This window comes from Stylophora pistillata, chromosome 4 (genome assembly GCF_964205215.1).
Source record: "Stylophora pistillata chromosome 4, jaStyPist1.2, whole genome shotgun sequence".
Taxonomy (NCBI): Eukaryota; Metazoa; Cnidaria; class Anthozoa; order Scleractinia; family Pocilloporidae; genus Stylophora; species Stylophora pistillata.
Window position 1 is genome coordinate 24,433,617 of NC_142522.1, and position 24,905 is coordinate 24,458,521.

At 39.0% G+C, this 24,905-nt stretch overlaps 1 protein-coding gene across 3 annotated transcripts; it reads right to left on the minus strand.

The window, feature by feature from the left end:
• Positions 1-7,005: 7,005 nt before the first annotated feature.
• Positions 7,006-14,990, minus strand: LOC111347325 (neuronal pentraxin-2-like). Of its 3 annotated transcripts, none has more exons than XM_088756743.1 (5): positions 12,918-14,990; positions 12,010-12,127; positions 11,595-11,729; positions 11,010-11,247; positions 7,006-9,129 (listed from the first exon to the last, which is right to left on the minus strand). In XM_088756743.1, exons 1-5 carry the CDS (start codon positions 13,266-13,268, stop codon positions 8,754-8,756), a joined length of 1,218 nt encoding a protein of 405 aa, XP_088612869.1. In that variant the 5' UTR covers positions 13,269-14,990; the 3' UTR covers positions 7,006-8,753. The 3 variants fall into 3 exon arrangements, with proteins under 3 accessions (XP_088612869.1, XP_088612870.1, XP_088612871.1); XM_088756744.1 differs by having other exon boundaries at positions 11,595-11,726; positions 12,918-14,988; XM_088756745.1 differs by lacking the exon at positions 12,918-14,990 and adding an exon at positions 12,301-12,319.
• Positions 14,991-24,905: the final 9,915 nt, after the last annotated feature.

Consider the following 24,905-nt stretch of genomic DNA (forward strand, 5'->3'; position numbering starts at 1 on the left):
TACCGCGTGGGCTTTGTAAACGTAAGAAATTCGTACGTTTTTTCGCTTATAACAGCAAATCAAAACCTGTTTTGAATAAATCTGTCGTCCCAAAATATTTCTTGGCCATTTTAGTCTTGCTTCCTATTGATAGAAGTAATTTAAAGTTTTTAAGAATGATGGATTTAACTGAGTGGTTGTGAGGGTGAAACGTGAGAGTGAATGGAATGCGGTCGGAATCTTCCTTATGCGACGTTTGTAGTGCTGAATGTCGATCAATAAGTTGGGCGCGGTGGTAACCCGCTTGAACGACAGAATCAGGGTAAACACGTTGATCGAAAAACTGGCACACTGACTCAGATTTGTGATGAAAATCAGAGTCATCACTACATAAACGACGAAGTCTTAGAAACTGAGAAAAAGGAATGGAATTCTTAACGTGAGATGGATGCGAAGACGAATATAACAATTAATTACGCGAGTCTGTAGGTTACCTTCAAAACGATCCTGAGACAAGCACTATCTTTTCGCAGCCTCCGCTCATTTCATTCAAACGCGACAAAAACATAGGTAATTTTTTGGTCAGAAGCTCTTTTCAAACTAATGACCAACCAGGCACTTTTAAATGCGCTCGTGCACGATGCAAAACGTGTCCTTTCATTCACAACACTGCTACAATATCGGGACCTAAACGATCCATTAAGATCACCGACCACTTCAGGCAGAAGATTAGGTGACCGATTCCGAGAACGCCTTCCCGACGTAGAGAGGAATGACAAGGACACATCGAAACCAGTCGCTAGACATTATAATTTACCTAATCATTCTAAGCAACATATGGCAATCTGCGGTCTTTCCTTACACTTAGGTAGCACGCAAAGCCGTAAAAATCTTGAACAAAAACTCATCTTTCAAACCGGCAGTCTAAATCCCACAGGTATCAACAAACGCTTTTCATTCCACTAATTTATTCTTGTTTTTCTCGTTGCCATGTTCCCACCAATAAGGTAGCTCCATTTTCTGCCTTTAAAAGCACGCACAACCCACAATTCCTCTATTCGCTCTGACGAAGGGCTAACGCTCGAAACATCAGCTTTTTTAACCGTTACGGTTGCCAATTTACCATTTCAACTTTGTTGATATATCCAAATTATTTCGTTACCCTCACCAACGCAGCCCCAAACAGTTTCCTTCGAAACTATCAGCCTTTATTCTATTGCAAATTACCACAACGTATTGTTGTAGGCCGTCGTATTAAATTATTTATAGAAATAATTTAATAAACCGTTATCAAGTCAGGGTTAGTGATTTCTCGGGTGGATAGAGAGTTAGCCATCCTTTTGATCACCCTGGCGAGAGAAGACTGGTGAATAGCGCAAAATTTACACATTGTATTCATTGCGTCTGACGAATCTTTCAACATGTCGTCGTCCGCAAGCACAAGCGAGGGGGAGACGGAAGTAAGTTTGTGACATATTGAAACATTTCTACATTTCACCTCGAACAAAGACACTTTCGAAACACATCAGACTCGAAAGTCTAAATGGACCCCCCCCCCCCCCCCCCGAGGGCCAGTTCGCATCATTAGACCTTTTTATTAAAAAATTTCGCCACGATTTTAACAAACTAAATTTCAATCGTATCACCAAATTTTCCAATCTCTCTTCTGAAGAGTGGTCGGCTTTAAAAAGCCTTAGAAAACGCAAAGACATACTTATCAAAACGGCCGATAAGGGCGGCTCAGTCGTTGTTTGGCGCACCGATCTCTACCAAAAAGAAGCTTTGCGGCAACTTTCTGACACTTCTTTTTATCAAAAGGTCGACAAAGACCTCACTGCCAGCAATCAAAACACCGTCAAGAATACGATCAACCAACTCATAACTAAACAAGAATTGCCGGCCACAGCAAAAAATCTCATCATAACTACTCATAGAACTTCTTGTATTTACTTTTTACCTAAAAATTCACAAACCTAACAACTCGGGTCGGCCCATTGTCTCGCCTTGCAGTTGCCAAATTATTTCGGCAATCGTTGCCAAATTATTTCGTTACCCCCACCGACGCAGCCCCAAACCGTTTCCTTCAAAACTATCAGCCTTTATTCTATTGCAAATTACCACAACGTATTGTTGTAGGCCGTCGTATTAAATTATTTATGGAAATAATTTGAATATATCAACAAAGTTGAAATGGTAAATTGGCCACCGTTACGATTATAAAAGCTGATGTTTCGAGCGTTAGCCCTTCGTCGGAGCGAATAGAGGAGTTGTGGATTTTGCGTGCTTTTAAGGGCAGAAAATAGAGCTGCGTTATAGGTGGGAACATGACAACAAGAAAAACACGAATAAATTAGTGGAATGAAAAGCGTTCGTTGATACCTGTGGGGTTAAGACTGCCGGTTTAAAAGATGAGCTTTTGTTCAAGGGTTTTACGGCTTTCCGTGCTACCTAAGTACAAGGAAAGACCGCAGATTTCCATATGTTGCTTAGAATGATTAGGTAAATTAAAATGTCTAGCGACTGGTTTCGATATGTCCTTGTCATTCCTCTCCACGTCACGAAGGTGTTCTCGGAATCGGTCACCTACTCTTGTGCCTGTTTCGCCGATGTAAATCTTTTTGCAATAACTGCAAGTTATGCAATAGATTATATTGGCGGAGGTGCAGGTGAAGTGATCGGTGATCTTAATGGATCGTTTGGGTCCCGATATTTTCTCAGTGTTGTAGATGAAAGGAAAGGTTTTGCATCCTGCACGAGCGCATTTAAAAGTTCCTGGTTGGTCAGTCTGAAAAGAACTTCTGACCAAAAATTTGCCTATGATTTTGTCGCTTTTGAATGAAATGAGCGGAGGCTGCGAAAAGCTAGTGCTTGTCTCTGGAGATCGTTTTGAAGTAATTTGAAGTTTTTAAGAATGATGGATTTAACTGAGTGGTTGTGAGGGTGAAACATGAGAGTGAGTGGAGTGCGGTCGGAATCTTCCTTTTGTGACGTTTGTAGTGCTAAATGTCGATCAATAAGTTGGGCGCAGAGGTAACCAGCTTGAACGACAGAATCAGGGTAACCACGTTTATCGAAAAACTGGCACATTGACTCTGATTTGTGGTGGAAATCAGAGTCATCACTACATAAACGACGAAGTCTTAGAAACTGAGAAAAAGGAATGGAATTCTTAACGTGAGATGGATGCGAAGACGAATATAACAATTAATTACGCGAGTCTGTAGGTTACCTTCAAAACGATCCAGAGACAAGCACTATCTTTTCGCAACCTCCGCTCATTTCATTCAAACGCGACAAAAACATAGGTAATTTTTTGGTCAGAAGCTCTTTTCAGACAAATGACCAACCAGGCACTTTTAAATGCGCTCGTGCACGATGCAAAACGTGTCCTTTCATTCACAACACTGCTACAATATCGGGACCTAAACGATCCATTAAGATCACCGATCACTTCAGGCAGAAGGCTAGGTGACCGATTCCGAGAACACCTTCCGAAGTCTTAGAAACTGAGAAAAAGGAATGGAATTCTTAACGTGAGATGGAAGCGAAGGCGAATACAATAATTATGCCAGTCTGTAGGTTTGTAATGCACACTAGTGCATAAACCGTTGCCTTCAATGGAAACTTTGATGTCTAAAAAGGATAAAGAATTGTAAGAAATTTCCCAGGTATATTTCAGAGCCGGGTGAAAAGAATTGACTGCGGTTATGAATTGAGTCAGCTCCTATCTGGTAAAGGAGGTGGCGCCGATACAGTCGTCGATGTAGCGACCGTAGAGTTCAGGTTTGGATCCGTTGTAGTGGCTGAAAAACTGGTGTTGACAAAACCTACAAAAAGATTGGAATAGCTAGGTCCCATTTTGGTGCCCATGGCTACACCATTGGTTTGTTTGAAAAAGTTGTCCCCGAATGAAAAACAATTGATTGTGAGAACTAGTTCGGCTAAGCGTAGTAGTGTTTCAGATTTAGGATCCTTAACAGTACGTATACGTTGATCAAAAAAATGTTTAAGGGTCAGAAGACCCTCGCCATTTGGAATGACAGTGTAAAGAGACGTGATATCCATGGTGAAAAGAAGTTTGTTTTGGCCAAGGAATTTAAAGTCGCGGAAAATTAGAAGAGCGTGTTGGCTGTCTTTAATATATGATGATAAAGTTTTGACGATGGGAGCCATAATTTTGTCTAGATAGCTGAAGATAAGTTCGGTAGGGCAACTGCAAGCCGAGACAATGGGCCGACCCGAGTTGTTAGGTTTGTGAATTTTTAGGTAAAAAGTAAACACAAGAAGTTCTAGGAGTACTTATGATGAGATTTTTTGCTGTGGCCGCCAATTCTTGTTTAGTTATGAGTTGGTTGATCGTATTCTTGACGGTGTTTTGATTGCTGGCAGTGAGGTCTTTGTCGACCTTTTGATAAAAAGAAGTGTCAGAAAGTTGCCGCAAAGCTTCTTTTTGGTAGAGATCGGTGCGTCAAACAACGACTGAGCCGCCCTTATCGGCCGCTTTGATAAGAATGTATTTGCGTTTTCTAAGGCTTTTTAGAGCCGACCACTCTTCAGAAGAGAGATTGGAAAATTTGGTAATACGATTGAAATTAAGTTTGTTGAAATCGTGGCGACATTTTTTGATAAAAAGGTCTAAGGATGCGAACTGACCCTCGGGGGGGGGGGTCCATTTAGACTTTCGAGTCTGATGTGTTTCGAAAGTGTCTTTGTTCGAGGTGAAATGTAGAAATGTTTCAATATGTCACAAACTTACCTCCGTCTCCCCCTCGCTTGTGCTTGCGGACGACGACATGTTGAAAGATTCGTCAGACGCAATGAATACAATGTGTAAACTTTGCGCTATTCACCAGTCTTCTCTCGCCAGGGTGATCAAAAGGATGGCTAACTCTCTATCCACCCGAGAAATCACTAACCCTGACTTGATAACGGTTTATCAAATGGATAGCGTTATCCACCTTTTAAAAACCCGGGCCGAAAAACTTCGTTTTTGTTTTATTTTTGGATTCCGGATTCTGGTTTCCGGATTCCGGATTCCGAATTCCGGATTCCGGACTCATGATTTTAGGGTTGCCCAGTAAACAACGATCTGAGCATGATGAATTTTACCGCGTGGGTTTTGTACACGTGAAAAATTCGTACGTTTTTCGTTTATAGCAGCAAATCAAAAACTGCTTTGAATAAATCTGTCGTCCCGAAATATTTCTCGGTCATTTTCGTTTTGCTTCCAATTGATAGATTCCATAGAACTTAAGATCTCTTCAGTCACGGAAAAATTTACATATTCCCTTTAGAAATATGACCTGCATGCCATTTACACACATGCGAAAATATTTAGCGATTTTTATCTTTCATCTTGATTTTTGAGTAAAAACTTAATATGCACCTATCGCTTTTTTTGTCGGAAACAAGTTCTTTAATAGAGGTTTTTACGTTGCGTCACATATCCCGTAGCAACGACGGTGGCCACCATTTTGAAGGGCAACTGTTCGACTGAAACAATGCGAACTTGACAATGTCTTCTAAAAAATCTCACTTTTCTACCCTTGATCCGCCGTGTAAAGCGAGATATTTACAAAAAATATCTTTGATAAACAATGTAGATCCATTTGAGATCTCAAGCAAAGAAACTCTCCTACATGTCATAATCCTTTTGTGTTTCCACGTGAAGACGAGGTTAGTAAGTCCAGAACAATGTTAATTCAAACTGGACACCATATTTCCATTCGGTGTATTGTGTTTGCTTCAGTGGTTTTTCCAAAACTTTGACTTTTCGTAGGCACGTGCTACTTGTAAGTCTCAATGGGTTAATTGTCAGTGTTTTCGCTTGTGACGCAAATTGCGTCATGCCTCACGCGTAAATGCGCGGCAACACGGGTGTAGACCTGCCATTAGTTGAAAGCTTTCGGTGGTGAGAGGCATTAGAGAGCTTAAGTACCAGACGTTCTTGACAACACGAACGGCAGAGAAGCCGCGTAAGACTGGTCGAGGCCTTCGTTCTTGGCGCGAAATAGGAAGGTTAAGCAGTCGACGTTTTTCAGACACGGACTTCTACCCGTGTTAACATGTCTTTGCTAAAAGATGCTAGAGATATGACCTTAATGAGCAAGGGAATAAGTTTCTTTACCCCACTCTCTTGAAAGAATGAATAATTCGTCTTTCATATTTATTAGGCGACTTGAAATTTACCACTTCATAATTGTGTAAACAATGCGAACAAACGAGCGAGCAGGAAGTTTTCAGTGCATGATCTGGATGCCTAGAGGGCCATTTCTCTTTTTCTAAATTCGTTAACCACAGCGAGATTTGTTATTCTTATGTTTGTAGTCGGTTGCTCAAAACTTAGCAGGCATGCATACAATATACAATGTGCAGTTACAAAATACAACCGATGCAGAAAGGCAATCATTGAGCTAACCGCCTCCCGGTTAGCTCCCGGTTAGCTCAATGGATAGAGCGCTGGACTGTAGTGCGGGAGGTCGAGGGTTCGAGCCTCGGCCGGACCAACACTCAAGGTCTTAAGATAATTGAGAAGAATTTGCTACCTTTCTATAACATCAAGAAATGGTTAGATATTCCAGTCTTCTCGGATAGGGACGAATAAATGGAGGTCCCGTCTCCTGCAGGGTTGGGGCAGGAGACGTTAATTTCCCACACACGAGATTACTGTGTGATGGATGTCCTCCCCTGGGGTGGGATGGGTGGGTTAGGACAGCAGGTCCACATCAGCCATTACAGCTGCCAATTAATCAACCTGCTTAAACAAATAAATGAACTTCAACTTCAACTTCATCTATCTCATTTTGCACTTTGTTATTGTATCTAAATGTCGCTTAAGTGTCTTAATTCTAAATTATCGCTCAAAGTAATTTGTGATAAGCTTAAACCCGGTTTAAAAAAATCTTAGTTTTACATTTGATGATTCAAATGGACATGAAATCAAATGACTTAACTCACCCAGAGTTGGCGAGAAGATTGTCTGCCATTGTCGAATCCCGTTTAATCTATCGATTAAGCAAAAATCACTTTACGCGCTACGAAAACGTTTTTTAATCACTTAATGAAAAGCAGAAGAGCTTTTTATGGTTTTGAGTCAATAATTTATCTCCTATAAACAAAATAACAGCATATTTTTGTGGCGTCCTTCCTTCAACCTGAAAAGTGGCGTTCAGGCGTCTGCGACGTCACCACGCGAACGTCATGACATGCGCAGTATGTACATAGTTCCCCTAATGACTTCCGGTAGGCGTTCGTGACCTCAAGAACGTCTGGTGCTTAAGCTCTCTAATATCATATGACCCGTCTGGCCCCACTTGTGCAATCTCTTAGAAAACCATAGTAAAAGCTGACTTTTGTAGGCTAAATTAGTACATATTCTATGACTGCAGTGCCACTGTTGTATATTTGTAGAGTACTGCTCTAAAAAAAGCAGTGCAGTATTAAATGCAGAAAGGTAGATGAACAGCTCCTGTCGATGCCAAAATTTTGACGAAAGGGCTTGGTTAGAACAGAATTTGTACACTGGTCAATTGTCAGGCCAGTGACAGGGCAGGACATCAATAAAGAGGTACACGCGTTAAATGAGCATCAAATATATTTTAAAGCAAATTTCGCCGGTTCGTACGCTCTCCGTACCTGGTGCAAATTAAGAATGAACCCCGGCCACGTCAAATGATTTTTGTCTTACTCCTTTTGTGTTCTTTTCCTCTCAATTTTCCTTTCAATTTACATTCTTCTTCAAAGGATATGTTAGCTATGCTCAAAGTAAAACGCACCTATGAGAACGCAGAGGCGAGATCCTGAGCAAACATCGAACTAAACCCGACAAAAGGGGGAGGTCAACGGACTTACACGACACCATACGATTATTCTTAGTTTTTTATTGAATGAGTCCGCTGTAAGTGACCGTTCAAGACAGATGGAGGGCGATAAAAACAGGCCGTTGGGACCGCTGGGACTCAAGGGAATAAGTGTGGCCGTAACCGATTTAAATTACAGTAATTAGGGGAGGGAATTTGAAAAACGACTTGAAAAAAACGATCGCTTAGCTTGACAGGGTTACTGCTTGATATGGTGCTGCTTAATACAGGTTCGCGTCGCTGTAACCTTTACAAATTTTCCGTAGATCCCTCACTCAAAGGAGTTTTATAGCAATATACAAAACAATCTGATTTTTCTGGGAGCAGTCCATCGATTCTCGATATTTCTAGAAGTACGAAGATTTGAATCAATCATTAAGCCGAGATATATTACATATTAGTCTTTCATTTCAAGGTTTGCATAGGTATAAGTCACAGAGTCAAAAATTCTAATCCTAGGTATAAAAGGCAAATTTTTTCTGTCGGAGACGAAAAATTACAAAGTTTGATTCTTTTTATGTTCAGAGATAGTTTATTGGCCTTAAACCAATCGTTGACGTTGCCAAGTTCGCGATTAACAAGAAATTGGAGTTCCTTTAGGTTGCTGTTTGCAGATATTATACTGGTATCGTCAGCAAATAGATAAAAGTCAACTAAGGAAGAGGACTTGTAAATATCATTGATGTATAGAACGAACAAGAGAGGTCCGAGGACTGAGTCTCACTTAGCTAACGGATATAGAGATCTGCTCCATTAGTCTTATTACCGAAGTCAAGGATAACAGAGAGTGTGGTTAAAACTTTGGTTTATTCCGGATTTACCTATAATGAATTTACTGCAGTTACCTTATAGATGTAAGCGTTTGTATTATGATTAAATTTAAAAAAATTATCTCAGCTCTGCTCAAAGTTCGGTTCAAGGTTCAACTACTTTCACACCTGTAACGCCATCTTTGAATTGTTCCCACCAGTGCATCAGGCCGACTTTGGTAATGTGGCAATTTGCATACTGTTCTGCAATATCACTCGCTGACAGGACCCTGCTCCAAAGATTAACCTCTGTCACCTCACCCGGTCCAAAACTATCTCCGGTTTGGAAGCCCCCTCCAACTGTATCTTGATCTTGTCCAATAACGACTGTTCCGTTGGCTGGAACCTGGTAGTTTTCCTTCATGCCTGTTCCATTTTTTCGGAGTTGTCCATCAAGATAAAGCTGCCAGATGCCTTTTGTACTTTTCCAGGTAGCACAGATGTGATGCCACATTGTGTCGATTATCTTAACTTCAGTACCACTAAGAAAATGAAAAATGATCATAAACAAATGTGCGTTGAAAATTCTCATATCCTCCAAAGACTTAATTTTTCTGTACTAAGTGCCATTAACTCATGAGTTAATCGATTATAAGCTTAAGTTGTAAGACAGTTCATTCTGTGGCTGAAACAATACAAAGCAAGGCAAATTTAATTTACCCAGGATCCCTCTCCATATATCATTATCACTGTGACTATTATAGCCTCAGTTTTTGTCATTACTATCGTTGTTGTTTTTACCACTTATCATCATCATTGCGATTATCATTACTTTGCAGTGCGAAGAAAAGCGTTTCAAATTATTTTCTGCTGATGGTCGAGTCCTATCAATTCAGCTGATTGAGAGGACATAATAACTATTATTAAAAACTGGATCATTGGATAATGTAATTCAAGACTTTTTATTGGCTTAGCCATTATGGTATATCAGTCAATATACCATTATCAGTCAATATAGCATAATCTAATATCTGTAGATCGTAACATCCGGTCTCTTCTCACGAAATAAAGTGGAGAAGATTTGTCTAATATCTTGGGGGCGTTTTTTTTTTTTTTAATAAAACAATTATTCCACTCGCACTTGTTGGATATAAGATAATTATAGCCAACGAGGCGCGTAGCGCCGAGTTGGCTATCTATCATCTCATATCCAACGCGCCCTCGTGAAATAATTGTTAATTATAATGGAGTTCGGAGAGGTATGTTAGTGCACACCAAACCATATCATTGGTTTGGTGTGCTCTAACAGAGTAAAGAACAGGGACCTGAGGTAAACCTGTCACGCCATCTGCCGTTTTGTACTATGTCTAGCTCTTTTTTCGTTCATTGAAAGTGACATTTCGGAATAAGCGAGCCGGAAAGTTACGACAGGAGAACCAAAGAAAGGTTTAAAAACAGGCCAAGCGCCATAATTTGCATCATTAGAACGTGTGCATAGGCGAAAATTACTGAGAGTAAACGAAATGGGTTGTCCGAGTTTTGAAGGTTTTGAACCGTAATAAAAATAAAAAACAGATAACACCCTTAGAGCATAAATAGTTTCGTGTAAAAAAAAAAACAAAAAAAAAACAAAAACAAAAAACAAAAAAACAGGAATGACGAAACTTGAAAATATACCTAAACAGATTATGAGGATGTCAGAGCGACTGCAATCATTTTCATATCCATCGCGGGTACCTTATTATCTGTGTTCATCGAAGTAAAGCAAGCCTCAGAAAAAACTCAGTATTCAGCCACTTCAGTCACAGCAGCCGAAATTACGGCGCCGTTATCCCGAGCAATCTACTCGTTCCTGTGAATTCACTCATGATCAAGAAGTGGGGAGAAACATTCGACTACGTCTCGTGTTTCTCCCCACACTCGTGCTCTAGCCGCTTCCTGCGTGCTTCACAACAGAACAGGGCTCAGTCAAGGCTTCTATATTTTTTACTAGAAGTGCTCGATACCCTTTAAAAATCAGACAATTTTTTCTCAATTATATACTGCTGTTAGCAAAGCATCCACTGTTTTATTTATACGCAACGCAAAATTACATTGATCCCTTTCTAATTTCTGATAAAGAAATTACTGCAATTTTGTCACAATTCTCTAGCATTTCCTAAGCATTTTCGATCGCTGTGCTTGCTATTTCATGATGAGGAACTCTACTACATGGCAAGGTATTTCTGAAGTAAATCGGAACGTTATGATCGCTTCTTACTTGGTCGGTATTTTGCCAAAAGGACTGTTTCCACGGAAATGGTGAGAAGCAATGTGTTTTTCTCCGTGAACTGAGCCGGCAAAATAAACAAGTTTTGTCCGAGTTCCATTCAAAAAACTACTTACTTAATACCTTTTTCATTTTGTTTTACACATCACTTACTCTGATTTCGACCTATCCACCACGACTTCAATTCTTGGATAATTCAAAAAAACAGAAATACCATTTCCATTTTCATGAGAAGCTTCTGCGTAACTGTAGAGGCACTGGGTACTCTTTGAATTTATATCCTTCCATTTAACAAAAAAGCACACGGTAAATTCCGAAAGAGTGGATGAAATGGCGTTTTCTTTCTTGGCGTAACTTTTGGTGGTGAGCTGTTCAAAAGTTATCCGATAAGCTGTGGAAAAAAAAAAAAAAAAAAGCAAAAAACTGAAATCTTGGTGTGACCAGAAATCTGGTTACATACATTTTCTAAGAAATCTTTTACGACTGGGGTTTAGGATTGAGTTCCTTTCATTGTTTGTCAAACATTGAAATAATTGACAATACGAGAAACTAGGTTTCAAACAATTCAAAACCAAATATCAAGACATAGCTGATATCAAGACAGAGACTGAGTTGTTATTAAGAACCCGCTAAGTCTGAATGCGAAAAGCGTTTCCATTGCAAAAACCACCAAAGCCTGTTGCCAAAATCTAGGGATTCATACATCGGATTTTTAATTTGTTTCACGTCTCTACAAACCTGTTGAACAAGACAGGCCTTCGATCTTTTCACACCGTATCCCACAAAATCCTGGCGTACAGCTGCAGTTATACTCGTTGACTCCGTCTGTGCAAGTTCCATTGTTTTTGCAGGGATGACTGTCGCAAGTAACTTCTTGGGAGTATAAGATAATGTTAAGAATTGTCAGTACGATTTCACTAAACGTTCTAAGCAACGTTATTGTAAAGAGATTTCAAAAAACATTAGACGCTTACATTATAGACGTGGGACTGACTTGACCTATTCTTGTCAGTTATTATTTTATTTCGATGAAAGCTCTGTTTCATTCTGTATTGGTTTCCTTGTTTGCAGGTGTCGGAGACAAATATTTTCCATTACCCTTGACCTACATTACTTTACCATCTCTATTCTGCTGTTCTAGGTTGCCTCTTACCCAGATCAGTACAAGTTTCTCCGATCCAAGGGGGCCTGCACTGGCAGGAATAGGATTGTTTTTTCTCGTCATACACACATACACCTCCATTTTCACAGCTGTTGGTTGCTGGACAGCCCTAAAAAGAGGCATTGACAGACAGTGCGTCGTGAAAACCTCATCAGAACATGAATATGATTGTACCTTGAAATTATAAAAAGGTAGAGCTTCGGCTGTCGCTTCAAATTATGATTTTTAAAATCAGATTCCTCAGAAAAAAGAATTGCTTCTGAATCTTATACCGAGTGGTACCTTTTGTTCAAAGGATATCTTGTCATAGGAGCAAAATTGTGAAGGTGTAGTCTGATCGTCCGGGTGAGTGTAGTCCTGAGAAAGACTGTCGTCGGTGATAGTGACGGACGTTTCGACAACCTGTGCGGAAGTCATCATCAGAGTCAAGTGAATGATTGTTGTCAGTAGACAATCTACTGACAACAATCATTCTACTGACAACAATCATTCACTTGACTCTGATGATGACTTCCGCACAGGTTGTCGAAACGTCAGTCACTACCACCGACAACAGTCCTTTTCAGGACTACACTCACCCGGACGATCAGACTACACCTTCACATGTTACCCCCGGGTTCAAACCATTTACTGCAGGAGCAAAATTGTTACTTCATAGACTGAATATCAGGCGATAAGATCATAGATTTTGTCAAATGCATTTCATACACTAACACTAGAGACACATTTCAACAAGAATGACAAAAGCAAGTCATTGTCTTCTTTCTTCACAAGTCCCTTCACCATCAGAAGTTTGAGGAGCAAGCTTGAAGTTTGTTGAGGTACACCAGGTATTTTTCAAACAGGATTGACTACACCAAATTTGATATAAAAATGAGGCATTTTAGGCTATTACTTACCTTAAGAAGCACTGAGAAAGTACCACCTTCCTCGAACTGCAAGTGTGTGTTTTCTTTGACAACAGAGTTATCGTGCTTGTTTAGTTCACAAATTCCTTCTCCATCAGAAGTCAAAGGAGCCAGTTTGAAATTTGTTGAAGTACACCAGGTGTTTCTCAAACAAGCATGACTACACCAAGCTTGACCGGGAGACTCAAACCGTTTTACAACAAAGCCTTTAAGCTGCTTATCTGTCAACGTTAAGAAGTATGCTGATCGAAAAACAGTGGATGACTCTATTGCAGTGATAAAAACTGCAGAGAGCAACAATCCCCGAAAAAATACAAACGGAGGAGCGTTTTGAGGTCCCATCACCAAGACCTTCAATATAATACGCGTTGGTTTATCGGATTTTTTAAGTCTTCAGCCGCATGTCAAGATCATATACAACTCTTTTAGTGGTCGATTTTTGTATGAAAAACTTTTGGAAATGTAAATTAATAATTGATTGTTGATAGTACAGTGTTGAGTAACATCAATAAAGATTTTCAATTTGTAGAAAAGTGTTCATTGGTCGAGAGAAAGTCGACTAATCCCAAAGAGTGCAGAAAACTGAAATTGATTTGAAGCTTGTTATGGTTTCGCTATGAAAATGCATATCGATGGAAATATATCGTGACTTCGACAGAAAAGGAACGCGTTAATTGAAAGATTGGGCAGCAAACGTATTATACTGCAGGGGGCGGGAACAGTTACGATGATTGTCGATGCGCGGATGGAGGAGTGCTTAGTCTTTTAAGTAAACACGATAATTTTCATTCACTTCTAGAAAACTTCCTTTGTGAACAAATTCACTAGACGTGAGGAAAACAAATATATCACGCGACAGGGTGAAAAGATCGCGGGCTGATAATGCCATCTGTGTTTAGTTACTCGACCTGCATATTTTATTACGACAACCTGAATTCTAAAGAAAACTTGATGCACACATAACATTGTAACTGCATTTTAAAGCAACTCAAGGCCAAAGGAAACATTCCCTAAACAACATAATGAACTGCACTGGACTTAAGCGAAGTCTCGTGCTGTCGACGATCTTCACTTTAGAAGGACTCTGGGTGGTATTTTTAAAGGTTCATTAACGACATCATCTTGTATGTAAATGGAAAAGATCTCAGCAGGTGCAAATTCAATTTACGTTTTCTCCTGGTATTAAAAGTGGCACATATTTATCTTGTATTCTTTTCCTAAGTTTCTCCATCAGTCCGTTTTTTTTGCAAAAGTATATTATTTTTTATCTCGAACTCGGTTCGGTTTTTCGAATTTTGTAAAGCTACATTTCACGACACCGTATAGCATGTAAATGGACATAGATCTCGGCAGATGTAAATTCAGTTTCTGTTTTCTAGTTGTGTAAAAGCGCTACATATCTTACTTTTTGGTGGGTCTAAAAAATCATTCGCACTGAAAATGGTTTCGCGTTGACAGAATTTTTTGGAAAACAGAATCTCGCGTAGTGCGAAGAGGCCCTAAGGCGGTGTCTTAATTCCAGCCAGTCAGGCGACGTCTCAAATAGACTAAATGCCCAGCAGTCAGAAATTTTCACAGAATTTTAACAATACGATTCTTTCAACTCGTGAAGAATAGAAATGCTTGTTAAGAAATGTTTGTTAAAAGTGATAAAGAAAACATTGCTCTGTTCAAGTTGTTGGTCAGTTTATGCACAGGACGAAATCCCACGTTTCCGCATTTCGTAAATGTGACGGAAACATAGAGCTTCATATTTCGGCTACATTCACGTCTTGCGGAAACATTTTGTACCAAGCTTGGCGATTCTAACAAAGCCAATTGACAGACAGTGCGTCGTGAAAACCTCATCAGAACATGAATATGATTGTACCTTGAAATTATTAAAAAGTAGAGCTTCGGCTGTCGCTTCAAATTATGATTTTTAAAATCAGATTCCTCAGAAAAAAGAATGGCTTCTGAATCTTATACCGAGTGGTACTTTTTGTTCAAAGGATATCTTGTCATAGGAGCAAAATTGTGAAGGTGTAGTCTGATCGTCCGGGTGAGTGTAGTCCTGAAAAGGACTGTTGTCGGTGGTAGTGACTGACGTTTCGACAACCTGTGCGGAAGTCATCATCAGAGTCAAGTGAATGATTGTTGTCAGTAGACAATCTACTGACAACAATCATTCTACTGACAACAATCATTCACTTGACTCTGATGATGACTTCCGCACAGGTTGTCGAAACGTCAGTCACTACCACCGACAACAGTCCTTTTCAGGACTACACTCACCCGGACGATCAGACTACACCTTCACATGTTACCCCCGGGTTCAAACCATTTACTGCAGGAGCAAAATTGTTACTTCATAGACTGAATATCAGGCGATAAGATCATAGATTTTGTCAAATGCATTTCATACACTAACACTAGAGACACATTTCAACAAGAATGACAAAAGCAAGTCATTGTCTTCTTTCTTCACAAGTCCCTTCACCATCAGAAGTTTGAGGAGCAAGCTTGAAGTTTGTTGAGGTACACCAGGTATTTTTCAAACAGGATTGACTACACCAAATTTGATATAAAAATGAGGCATTTTAGGCTATTACTTACCTTAAGAAGCACTGAGAAAGTACCACCTTCCTCGAACTGCAAGTGTGTGTTTTCTTTGACAACAGAGTTATCGTGCTTGTTTAGTTCACAAATTCCTTCTCCATCAGAAGTCAAAGGAGCCAGTTTGAAATTTGTTGAAGTACACCAGGTGTTTCTCAAACAAGCATGACTACACCAAGCTTGACCGGGAGACTCAAACCGTTTTACAACAAAGCCTTTAAGCTGCTTATCTGTCAACGTTAAGAAGTATGCTGATCGAAAAACAGTGGATGACTCTATTGCAGTGATAAAAACTGCAGAGAGCAACAATCCCCGAAAAAATACAAACGGAGGAGCGTTTTGAGGTCCCATCACCAAGACCTTCAATATAATACGCGTTGGTTTATCGGATTTTTTAAGTCTTCAGCCGCATGTCAAGATCATATACAACTCTTTTAGTGGTCGATTTTTGTATGAAAAACTTTTGGAAATGTAAATTAATAATTGATTGTTGATAGTACAGTGTTGAGTAACATCAATAAAGATTTTCAATTTGTGGAAAAGTGTTCATTGGTCGAGAGAAAGTCGACTAATCCCAAAGAGTGCAGAAAACTGAAATTGATTTGAAGCTTGTTATGGTTTCGCTATGAAAATGCATATCGATGGAAATATATCGTGACTTCGACAGAAAAGGAACGCGTTAATTGAAAGATTGGGCAGCAAACGTATTATACTGCAGGGGGCGGGAACAGTTACGATGATTGTCGATGCGCGGATGGAGGAGTGCTTAGTCTTTTAAGTAAACACGATAATTTTCATTCACTTCTAGAAAACTTCCTTTGTGAACAAATTCACTAGACGTGAGGAAAACAAATATATCACGCGACAGGGTGAAAAGATCGCGGGCTGATAATGCCATCTGTGTTTAGTTACTCGACCTGCATATTTTATTACGACAACCTGAATTCTAAAGAAAACTTGATGCACACATAACATTGTAACTGCATTTTAAAGCAACTCAAGGCCAAAGGAAACATTCCCTAAACAACATAATGAACTGCACTGGACTTAAGCGAAGTCTCGTGCTGTCGACGATCTTCACTTTAGAAGGACTCTGGGTGGTATTTTTAAAGGTTCATTAACGACATCATCTTGTATGTAAATGGAAAAGATCTCAGCAGGTGCAAATTCAATTTACGTTTTCTCCTGGTATTAAAAGTGGCACATATTTATCTTGTATTCTTTTCCTAAGTTTCTCCATCAGTCCGTTTTTTTTGCAAAAGTATGTTATTTTTGATCTCGAACTCGGTTCGGTTTTTCGAATTTTGTAAAGCTACATTTCACGACACCGTATAGCATGTAAATGGGCATAGATCTCGGCAGATGTAAATTCAGTTTCTGTTTTCTAGTTGTGTAAAAGCGCTACATATCTTACTTTTTGGTGGGTCTAAAAAATCATTCGCACTGAAAATGGTTTCGCGTTGACAGATTTTTTTGCAAAACATCATCTCGCGTAGTGCGAAGAGGCCCTAAGGCGGTGTCTTAATTCCTGCCCGTCAGGCGACGTCTCAAATAGACTAAATGCCCAGCAGTCAGAAATTTTCACAGAATTTTAACAATACGATTCTTTCAACTCGTGAAGAATAGAAATGCTTGTTAAGAAATGTTTGTTAAAAGTGATAAAGAAAACATTGCTCTGTTCAAGTTGTTGATCAGTTTATGCACAGGACGAAATCCCACGTTTCCGCATTTCGTAAATGTGGCGGAAACATAGAGCTTCATATTTCCGCTACATTTACGTCTTGCGGAAACATTTTGTACCAAGCTTGGCGATTCTATCAAGTTTCCGTCATGTTTCTGGAACGGAAATGTCAAGTAATGTTTCCGTCATATTTAAGCCAGCACGTTTCAGCTGCTGTTTGTTTCCGTTATGTTTCTGCAAACGGATTCTTAATATCCTTGTTGAATCTTTGCAATGAAGGAAAACAAACCGATCATGATTTTGGGCACGATTTTTACTATTTTGACGAAATTTTAGACGGCAAGAAACTCCACTTAGATATCGATGAAATTGAATAAATAAGGGTTTTTCGGAACAACTATCGTGAGAAAGTTTGTATATGAATTAGTAACTTCGGCTTCTGATACACATGACCTGGTAGAATAATTTGAGATAGCTTGGACAACTTGGCCAACTGAGTCATTTGAGGCGGTTGGCAATGAGTGTCTTAAGGGGACTGGATAACTGGAACTTGTTGGGTCATTTGCGCTGGTTCGGTTATTTTGAGTCATTGGCCGCGCGTAACCTGGGGCAAACTTTACCTAAATCCAAGATGGCGGATTTCTCTGAGCCCACCGATGAAGAACTAATATCCTCAGTAAAAAAGGCACTTAAGAATAAAAAATCGGAATTGCAACAGAGAATTGTGAATGGGAATAAATTTAGGGATCTAGATATCACGATTAATGGACTAAACCATGTTGCGGAGCCAGTTAGGAAGGAAAACTTTGGAGGGATTCGAGAGAGACCGAAGTATTAAATTGGTTAACTATATCCAATGGTACAGCGTTGGATGATTCCAGCGAAATGTGCAATTCATCACTGGCTTTCTCCTCGAATGAGCAATTGCACCCGTGGATGGCCGTCTTCGATCTCCCTATGACACGTGAGGTTTTTAAAATTTTGCGTAAAGAGATTCTTGGACGAACAAGGTATGGTTTGCAAGTAGAGGAGAAATTAAACCACGCTCTGTGATAATTACCTTTTTGAGTCTGAGAAGGTTCTACCTTTAATTTGACCGATTTGAAGGCTGTAAGAGTGATGGATTTATCAAGCAGCTTGGTGAAGGAAAGGAACAAGCAAAGCTAACTGTTAGCGAAGACAAAAAAGGAGTTATGACCTTCAATGAAAAAGCTGCAGAGTGTTTGCAAGTGAAATTGACAACTATGGCTATTGGAATTTCGTTTGGAATTAGCCAGCAATAAATACAGAAAGTTATTTGTTTATTTCGACAGTAACTATTGAAACTGTTTAACTGTTGTTTTTAGTTTATGCAATTGAAATGATCATCACAATTACAACATATACAAAACTGCTGATAATGTAAGAAAAGAAGTATGCATCTTCAATGACATGTATGCTTGTTGAATTTATTTTAAACAAAAAACATTCAGGCGCAGGGGATTTGGATAATGGTCAACTCTGTTGTCATATTTTTTTTTGTTGTTTACAAAGGCAATTGGAGGATTTTGTAATGTATTCAGAATGTATTTAAATTGCTTTTATTTTGGTATCAATATCTCCCACTTTTATCCCGAGATACCAATATATATACTTTAATCAAAATACAGTATCCCACTCCCCCTTGGCCAAACGTGAAATTGCTGCTGTTAGATGGAAATGATGTTACCTCTACAAACACAAAGTAAATAAATGGCTCGACACATCGGTCTTACCCAAGTTTTAGACACCACATTTGTAAAATAGATATCAAATATTGTTATTCAATCAAGCAATTCATAGTGATTTAACGTTCATATCACGTATAGCCTCTGGATGTTTTGCCTCCGCATTGTTAAGTTCGCTATTTTTGGAATAAAAAACTAAGGAAACCACTATTGAAAGCACTGAAACTGAACCCTATGGCTATAAGCAATAGAAATGGACAAAGTGGCCCAGTTGTGAGACAAAATAAATACGAGCACGCGCAAAATTACTGATATTTATGTTATGCTTTATATGTCTCTTTAGCATCTAGAGTTGAGGAAAATATAACCGAATTATCTGAAACTGTAAACATTGTAACCCGAGGTTTCTCCATGTACCTCATGACAAATATTTCAGGCAGTCATTTTTGGGCTTTCTCTCCTTAACTGACTCTGACACTTCAGCCATAAATGGATGACCACAATAGTAGCACTTTTCATTGCTTTCAGACTTAGGAAAACCACAATAAAAGTAATGCTTGGCTTTTTGTCTTGACAATTCACCAAGTGGAAATTGCCTTTTTGATGAACTATGAGGAGATCTCCGTGCAGGTCTCTCTTTTTTGCTCTTTTTCTCCGAATACACGTAGAATAAGCTGTACAGATCAGTCTCGACCCAGAATGCAGAGATTTTCTTGTTTTTAAAACAAAAATTTAAACTTGAGTGCTCCCAATTTTAAGTGTGTTTTCACAAAAACAAAAGATAAACAACAACTCTAGGGAACTATGGTTTCATTGATTAGGTCATTTGATGGTGGGGTCACTTACAACCACCCTTGCCTTTCCTATCCTGGAACCCTAAAATGTCTTTGAAAAATATTCCAGGATTGCTTCACGGTTGACGTCACAAAGTCGAGATATATCTCTAACCAGTCGATTCTCTTTGGTGTAAATAATGATATCCAGGAATCTGCTTTCCGAATGGGTGACACCGTAAGTAAACCTTGCCTTCTTTACCGTATGCAGAGGAAAAGCGAATATTTGCTCTGGAAAATCCCTTGTAACTAGGACAGTCCAAGGATTACGGGCTTTATTCCGCGAACTTAGTCGCCTATGCAACTTTTTCAACAAGATGGTCATTTCCCCTGCAATGATCGACCCAACATCGATGACCGAATTTCGCATTCTTTCGATCGAATTCTGATTATCTCGATGCTTCTCAAATAATCTCATTAGGTTTTCCTCAACTTCGTTTTCAAACAGGACAAAGTTATCAACATCACCACGCAGAGGCCGTAAAATCTTCTTGGCTTCATTTATAATTTTCACATTGGCCGCCATTTTTAACTTGAATTTCACATTAATACCGCTGGCTGAACAAGGAGCTACAGCAGGCGCCTAAATGCACTGTTGAGAGGCGCGCTGGCCCGGCGTGAAAGAGTTTCCAGCAATCTGATTGGTCGAGCGGCTCCTTATATGACGCTACATAAACCGCTCCACGCGGTTTATATAAAATGTTAAAATAAAATGTTCATAAATGTTACTAAAATGTTATGATTTTAGAAATTTCTCTTTTGTTCCGCTCTGAAATTATACTAAAACAATTATTGTTTGTCTCATGATGTGGTCATTTATGATGAGAATCGCGGCGTTTCGACTGCATACTGCTAATCTTCATCAGGCGGTAAGATCTACTAGTTTTCGGGTCTTGTTACAAAGCAGGATGCTCCGCTCTGATTGGTTGGTTTTCCACAACTGAGAGTAGCGCGTTTTGATCCTCGGTGTTAATGAGTTGTTCCCTCGGTGGCCCGCTGTCGTACGGCTCTCCCCCGTGTTTTGTTTCTTCATCGTGGGCGTCCACGCTTCAGGAATTTCTATTCAATTGTCCCTGTTCATCACTATCTTGGCTGCTATGATATTGACTCACAATATTGGTTGGTATAAAAATTGATTCAAAAAGTATTATTTGTACATATCGTATAAATAAACAGTACTATTATCCACCTAAACTTCGTAGAGTACAAATAACGCCATAGACGAGTACAAATATCACGCAGTATTTTACCCTAGAGTACCGGTTAAACAGGTTTTCTTGCATCACGCAAGCAAAGAATTGGATTGTAGTTACGAAAAAAAAATGGCTGACAATTTGAATTATATTTCCGGCGACGAAGAGTAAGAATGGCTGGCAAATGTAAATCCAAGTTTATTAGATGAATTCAACGAAGAAAAACAGCTAAACGACCAGGAAATGTCTTCGTTTATTGAAGAAAATAGAAACAGCAACACGACAACGCGCCAATTCCGTTCCGCTTCGCATGTCACGCACTCCCCGTAAATAAACATCCGCGAAATTCGCCCGCACTGAAATGACAGTTTGGCGTGTTGAATAATAAATAACTTTAGATGTTTTGTTGTGTAGTATCGCTGAGTATTTTTACTCGTTATTTGTATTTTGACTCGCCCTTCGGGCTCATCAAAATACGGCACAACTCGTAAAAATACTCAGGGATACTACACAACAAAACGTATAATAAGATATATGTAGTAGTTGTGATTCAAACATTCATGAAACATTGAATGATACACTGAAAGCCGGAAAGAAATGTACGTAGCAGTAATATGGAGCAGTAATATTAAAACGGGTACAATAAAATTGTTTTAAGAAAGAATGCTAATTAAAACATACCACTATAGCATTTATAGAACAGATAAGGGCCATCTGGTGTCCTTGGTTAAGTTACGATCAGAATCGGTGCGTACATGACTTGGTCAACAATGATCAACTTGCATTGATTTTGATGCAAATTACAGGATATTATGATAGCCTTTATAGAACAGCTAAGGGCCACTCATAGACCTCGGTAATGATACTAAAACAGGTACGATAAAACTGTTTTGAGAATGAATGATAATTATGCCATACTAGGATAGCAGTTATAGAACATTTTGGGGCCCCCCAGAGGCTTTTGTAAAGTAAAGATCGCCGACGGCACGAAACCTAGCTCAAGTCGAGTGAAGTAGATTGTCTTGGATAGGGACGGTTTCCTTTGGCCTAAAGTTGCTTTAAAATGTAATTAAAATCTTATGTGTGCATCAAGTTTTTTTCAGAATTTAGGTTGTCGTAATAAAATATGGAGGTTGAGTAAATAAGCACACATGGAATTATCAACTAGCGATCTTCGCATCTTGTCGCGTGACATAATTGTTTTTCCTAAGGGGCTTTTGAACTTGTTCACAAAGAACGTTTTCCGGAAGTGAATGTAAATTATCGCGTGTACTAAAAAGAGTAACTAAGCATTTCGCCATCAGCGCATCAATGATCAGCATAACTGTTCCCGCTTTTTTGAAGTAAAATACGTTCGCTCCTCAATCTTTGAACGCCTTCCTTTTCTGTTGAAATCACGATATATATCGATCGAAGTGCACTTTCATAGGGAAACCATAACAAGCTTCAATTTCAATTCTCTGCACTGTTTGGGATTAATTAACTTTCTCTTGACCAAACAACACTTTTTCACAAATTAAAAAATCCTCATTAATGTTATTCAACACTGTACTATCAGCAATCAATTATTAATCTATATATCCAAAAGTTTTTCAGACGTAAATCGACCAATGAAAGAGATGTAAATGGTCGTGACGTGTACAAACTCGTGGCTGAAGACTTCACCAAACCCAATAAACCAACGCATATCATGTTGAAGGTCTTGGTGATGGGACCTCAAAGGGCTCCTCCGTTTGTCCTTTTTCGAGAATTGTTGCTGTGTACAGTTTTGTCCACCGCAATACAGTCATCCACTGTTTCTCGATCAGCATACTTCTCAAAATTGAAAAACACGCAGCTTAAAGGCTTCGTTGTAAAGCGGTTTAAGTCTCCCGACCAAATTTGGTGTAGTAAATCTTGTTTGAAAAACACCTGGTGTACTTCAACAAACCTTAAACTTGTTCCTCAAACTTCTGATGGCAACTGAACTTGTGAACTAAACAAGCACGATAGCTCTGCTATCAAAGAAAACACACATTTGCAGTTTGAGGGAGGTAACACTTTTTCAATGCTTTTGAAGGTAACCAATAGCCGAAAATGCTTCATTTTTATATTAGGCTCCACGAGACCTAGTTGATGCGGCTTGCAGTTAATAAAAAGATAAAGTTTCAGCTTTCATTTTGAAATTAACCAGTTTTGTTTTCATGTTCCTTATATTGCATTTGTTATTAGAATCGACTCGTTTGGGTTGAAGGCTTTGGCACCACACTAGCTTTTTTAGCAATTTTCAGATTTTCAGTGAAGTTAAGCGAAAACGTATTTCGATGGGGATAATTGTTATCTTGGAGTAACTGAAATGATAGACGTGGTATGGTTGACAACAGACCTATTGTTGTTTCACAAGTAAACCCATAGCTATTTTGTAAAAGCGATAGCCCTCACTTTCTATCGATTTACTGGCGTTATAACTCACGAGGTGTAATACTGTAAATCAAAGGAGATTGTTATACCAACATTCCGTGTGCGCTATTTCGACGGGAGAACTGTAGAAAGTTCGATTCATTACTTAACTAGCCGACAATTGGTCACCACTGCAAGCTGTGTAGAAGATTATTAAAACTGACAATACTCTTTTCTACGTGTGTTTTTGGTTTTTCGTTTTCAATTAAACTCCTTTACAGCAAAAAGGTTCATGCGAGATCCCTGCATTATTCTTGCGCATCCTGAATAGCTTCTAGACGGCATGAAACAAATATTCATCATCGATTTCTGTGCCTTGTTGATACTAATCACCCTAACACTTTTTCATTTGGAAGTTTTAATTAGAGCTGTTTTTATAAAAGCGAAATGAATTTTCTTTGAACAATGACATGAATTGACAAATGATGAGGAAAAACAAGAGAACAAAAAAAAGGGTCCGTTTCTTCGACGAAGGCTAAACCCGATCTTAAAGTAAGTTATGCTGTGTATGGCTCTTATATGTCATTAGTTATGCAAAAATTTATAAGGGAAAATATGTTGAGGTATCAGTCGCCATGCCAGCGGCGAGTGGTTTCAAAACACTTTATTCACTATGATCAGAACCAAAGAATTTTTCTTGCCGCAAAACACCTGTTACATGTGTCGCTTTGAAACTACAACACCGATAAAGTAAAGCTATCAGAAGCAAGCATTACTTTAAGCATTAGCCGAAGAAGGAATACATTGATATTCTTTTGTCATTCTTGCCAAATTGTGTTTCTAGCGCTAGCGTGTGAAATGCATTTGACAAAATCCATAATCTTATAATCTGATATTCTGGCTATCAAGTAGCGTTTTTTTTCGTATAACAAGGCATCCTTTGAACGAAAGGTAACTTACGGTGCAGGACTCAGAAGTTATTCTTTTTTCCAAGGAACCTGCTTTTAAAAATCATGATTTGAGGCGACATGTGAAGCTCTACTTCGGAATAATTTCAAGGTACATTCTTATTCGTGTTCTGATCAGGTTTACACTACGCACTGTCTGTTTATGCCTCTTTTTAGGGCTGTCCAACAACCAATAGTTGTGAAAATGGAGTGGTGTGTGTGTGTATGACGAGGAAAAACAATCTTATTCATGCGAGTGCAAGCCCATTTGGACTGGAGAAACTTGTACTGATCTGGGTAAGAGGCAACTCTGAACAACAGAATGGAGTGGATAATGAAGTAATGTTGGTCAAGGAAGATGGCAAAATATTTTTCTCTGAGACTCGGAAACAAACAAACCAACACTTTAATGGGAAAGACACAAACAAAACAAAATAAAACGGAGTGATTTAAGAAAGAAAATGAGATAGAAATTAAAACTGACAAGAGTGAGAAAATGTTGAAGACATTATATATATATATATATATATGGAATAATTGTTAAATATATATATATATATTTAACAATTATTCCACGAGCGCGCGTTGGATATGAGATGATAGATAGCCAACGAGGCGCGTAGCGCCGAGTTGGCTATAATCATC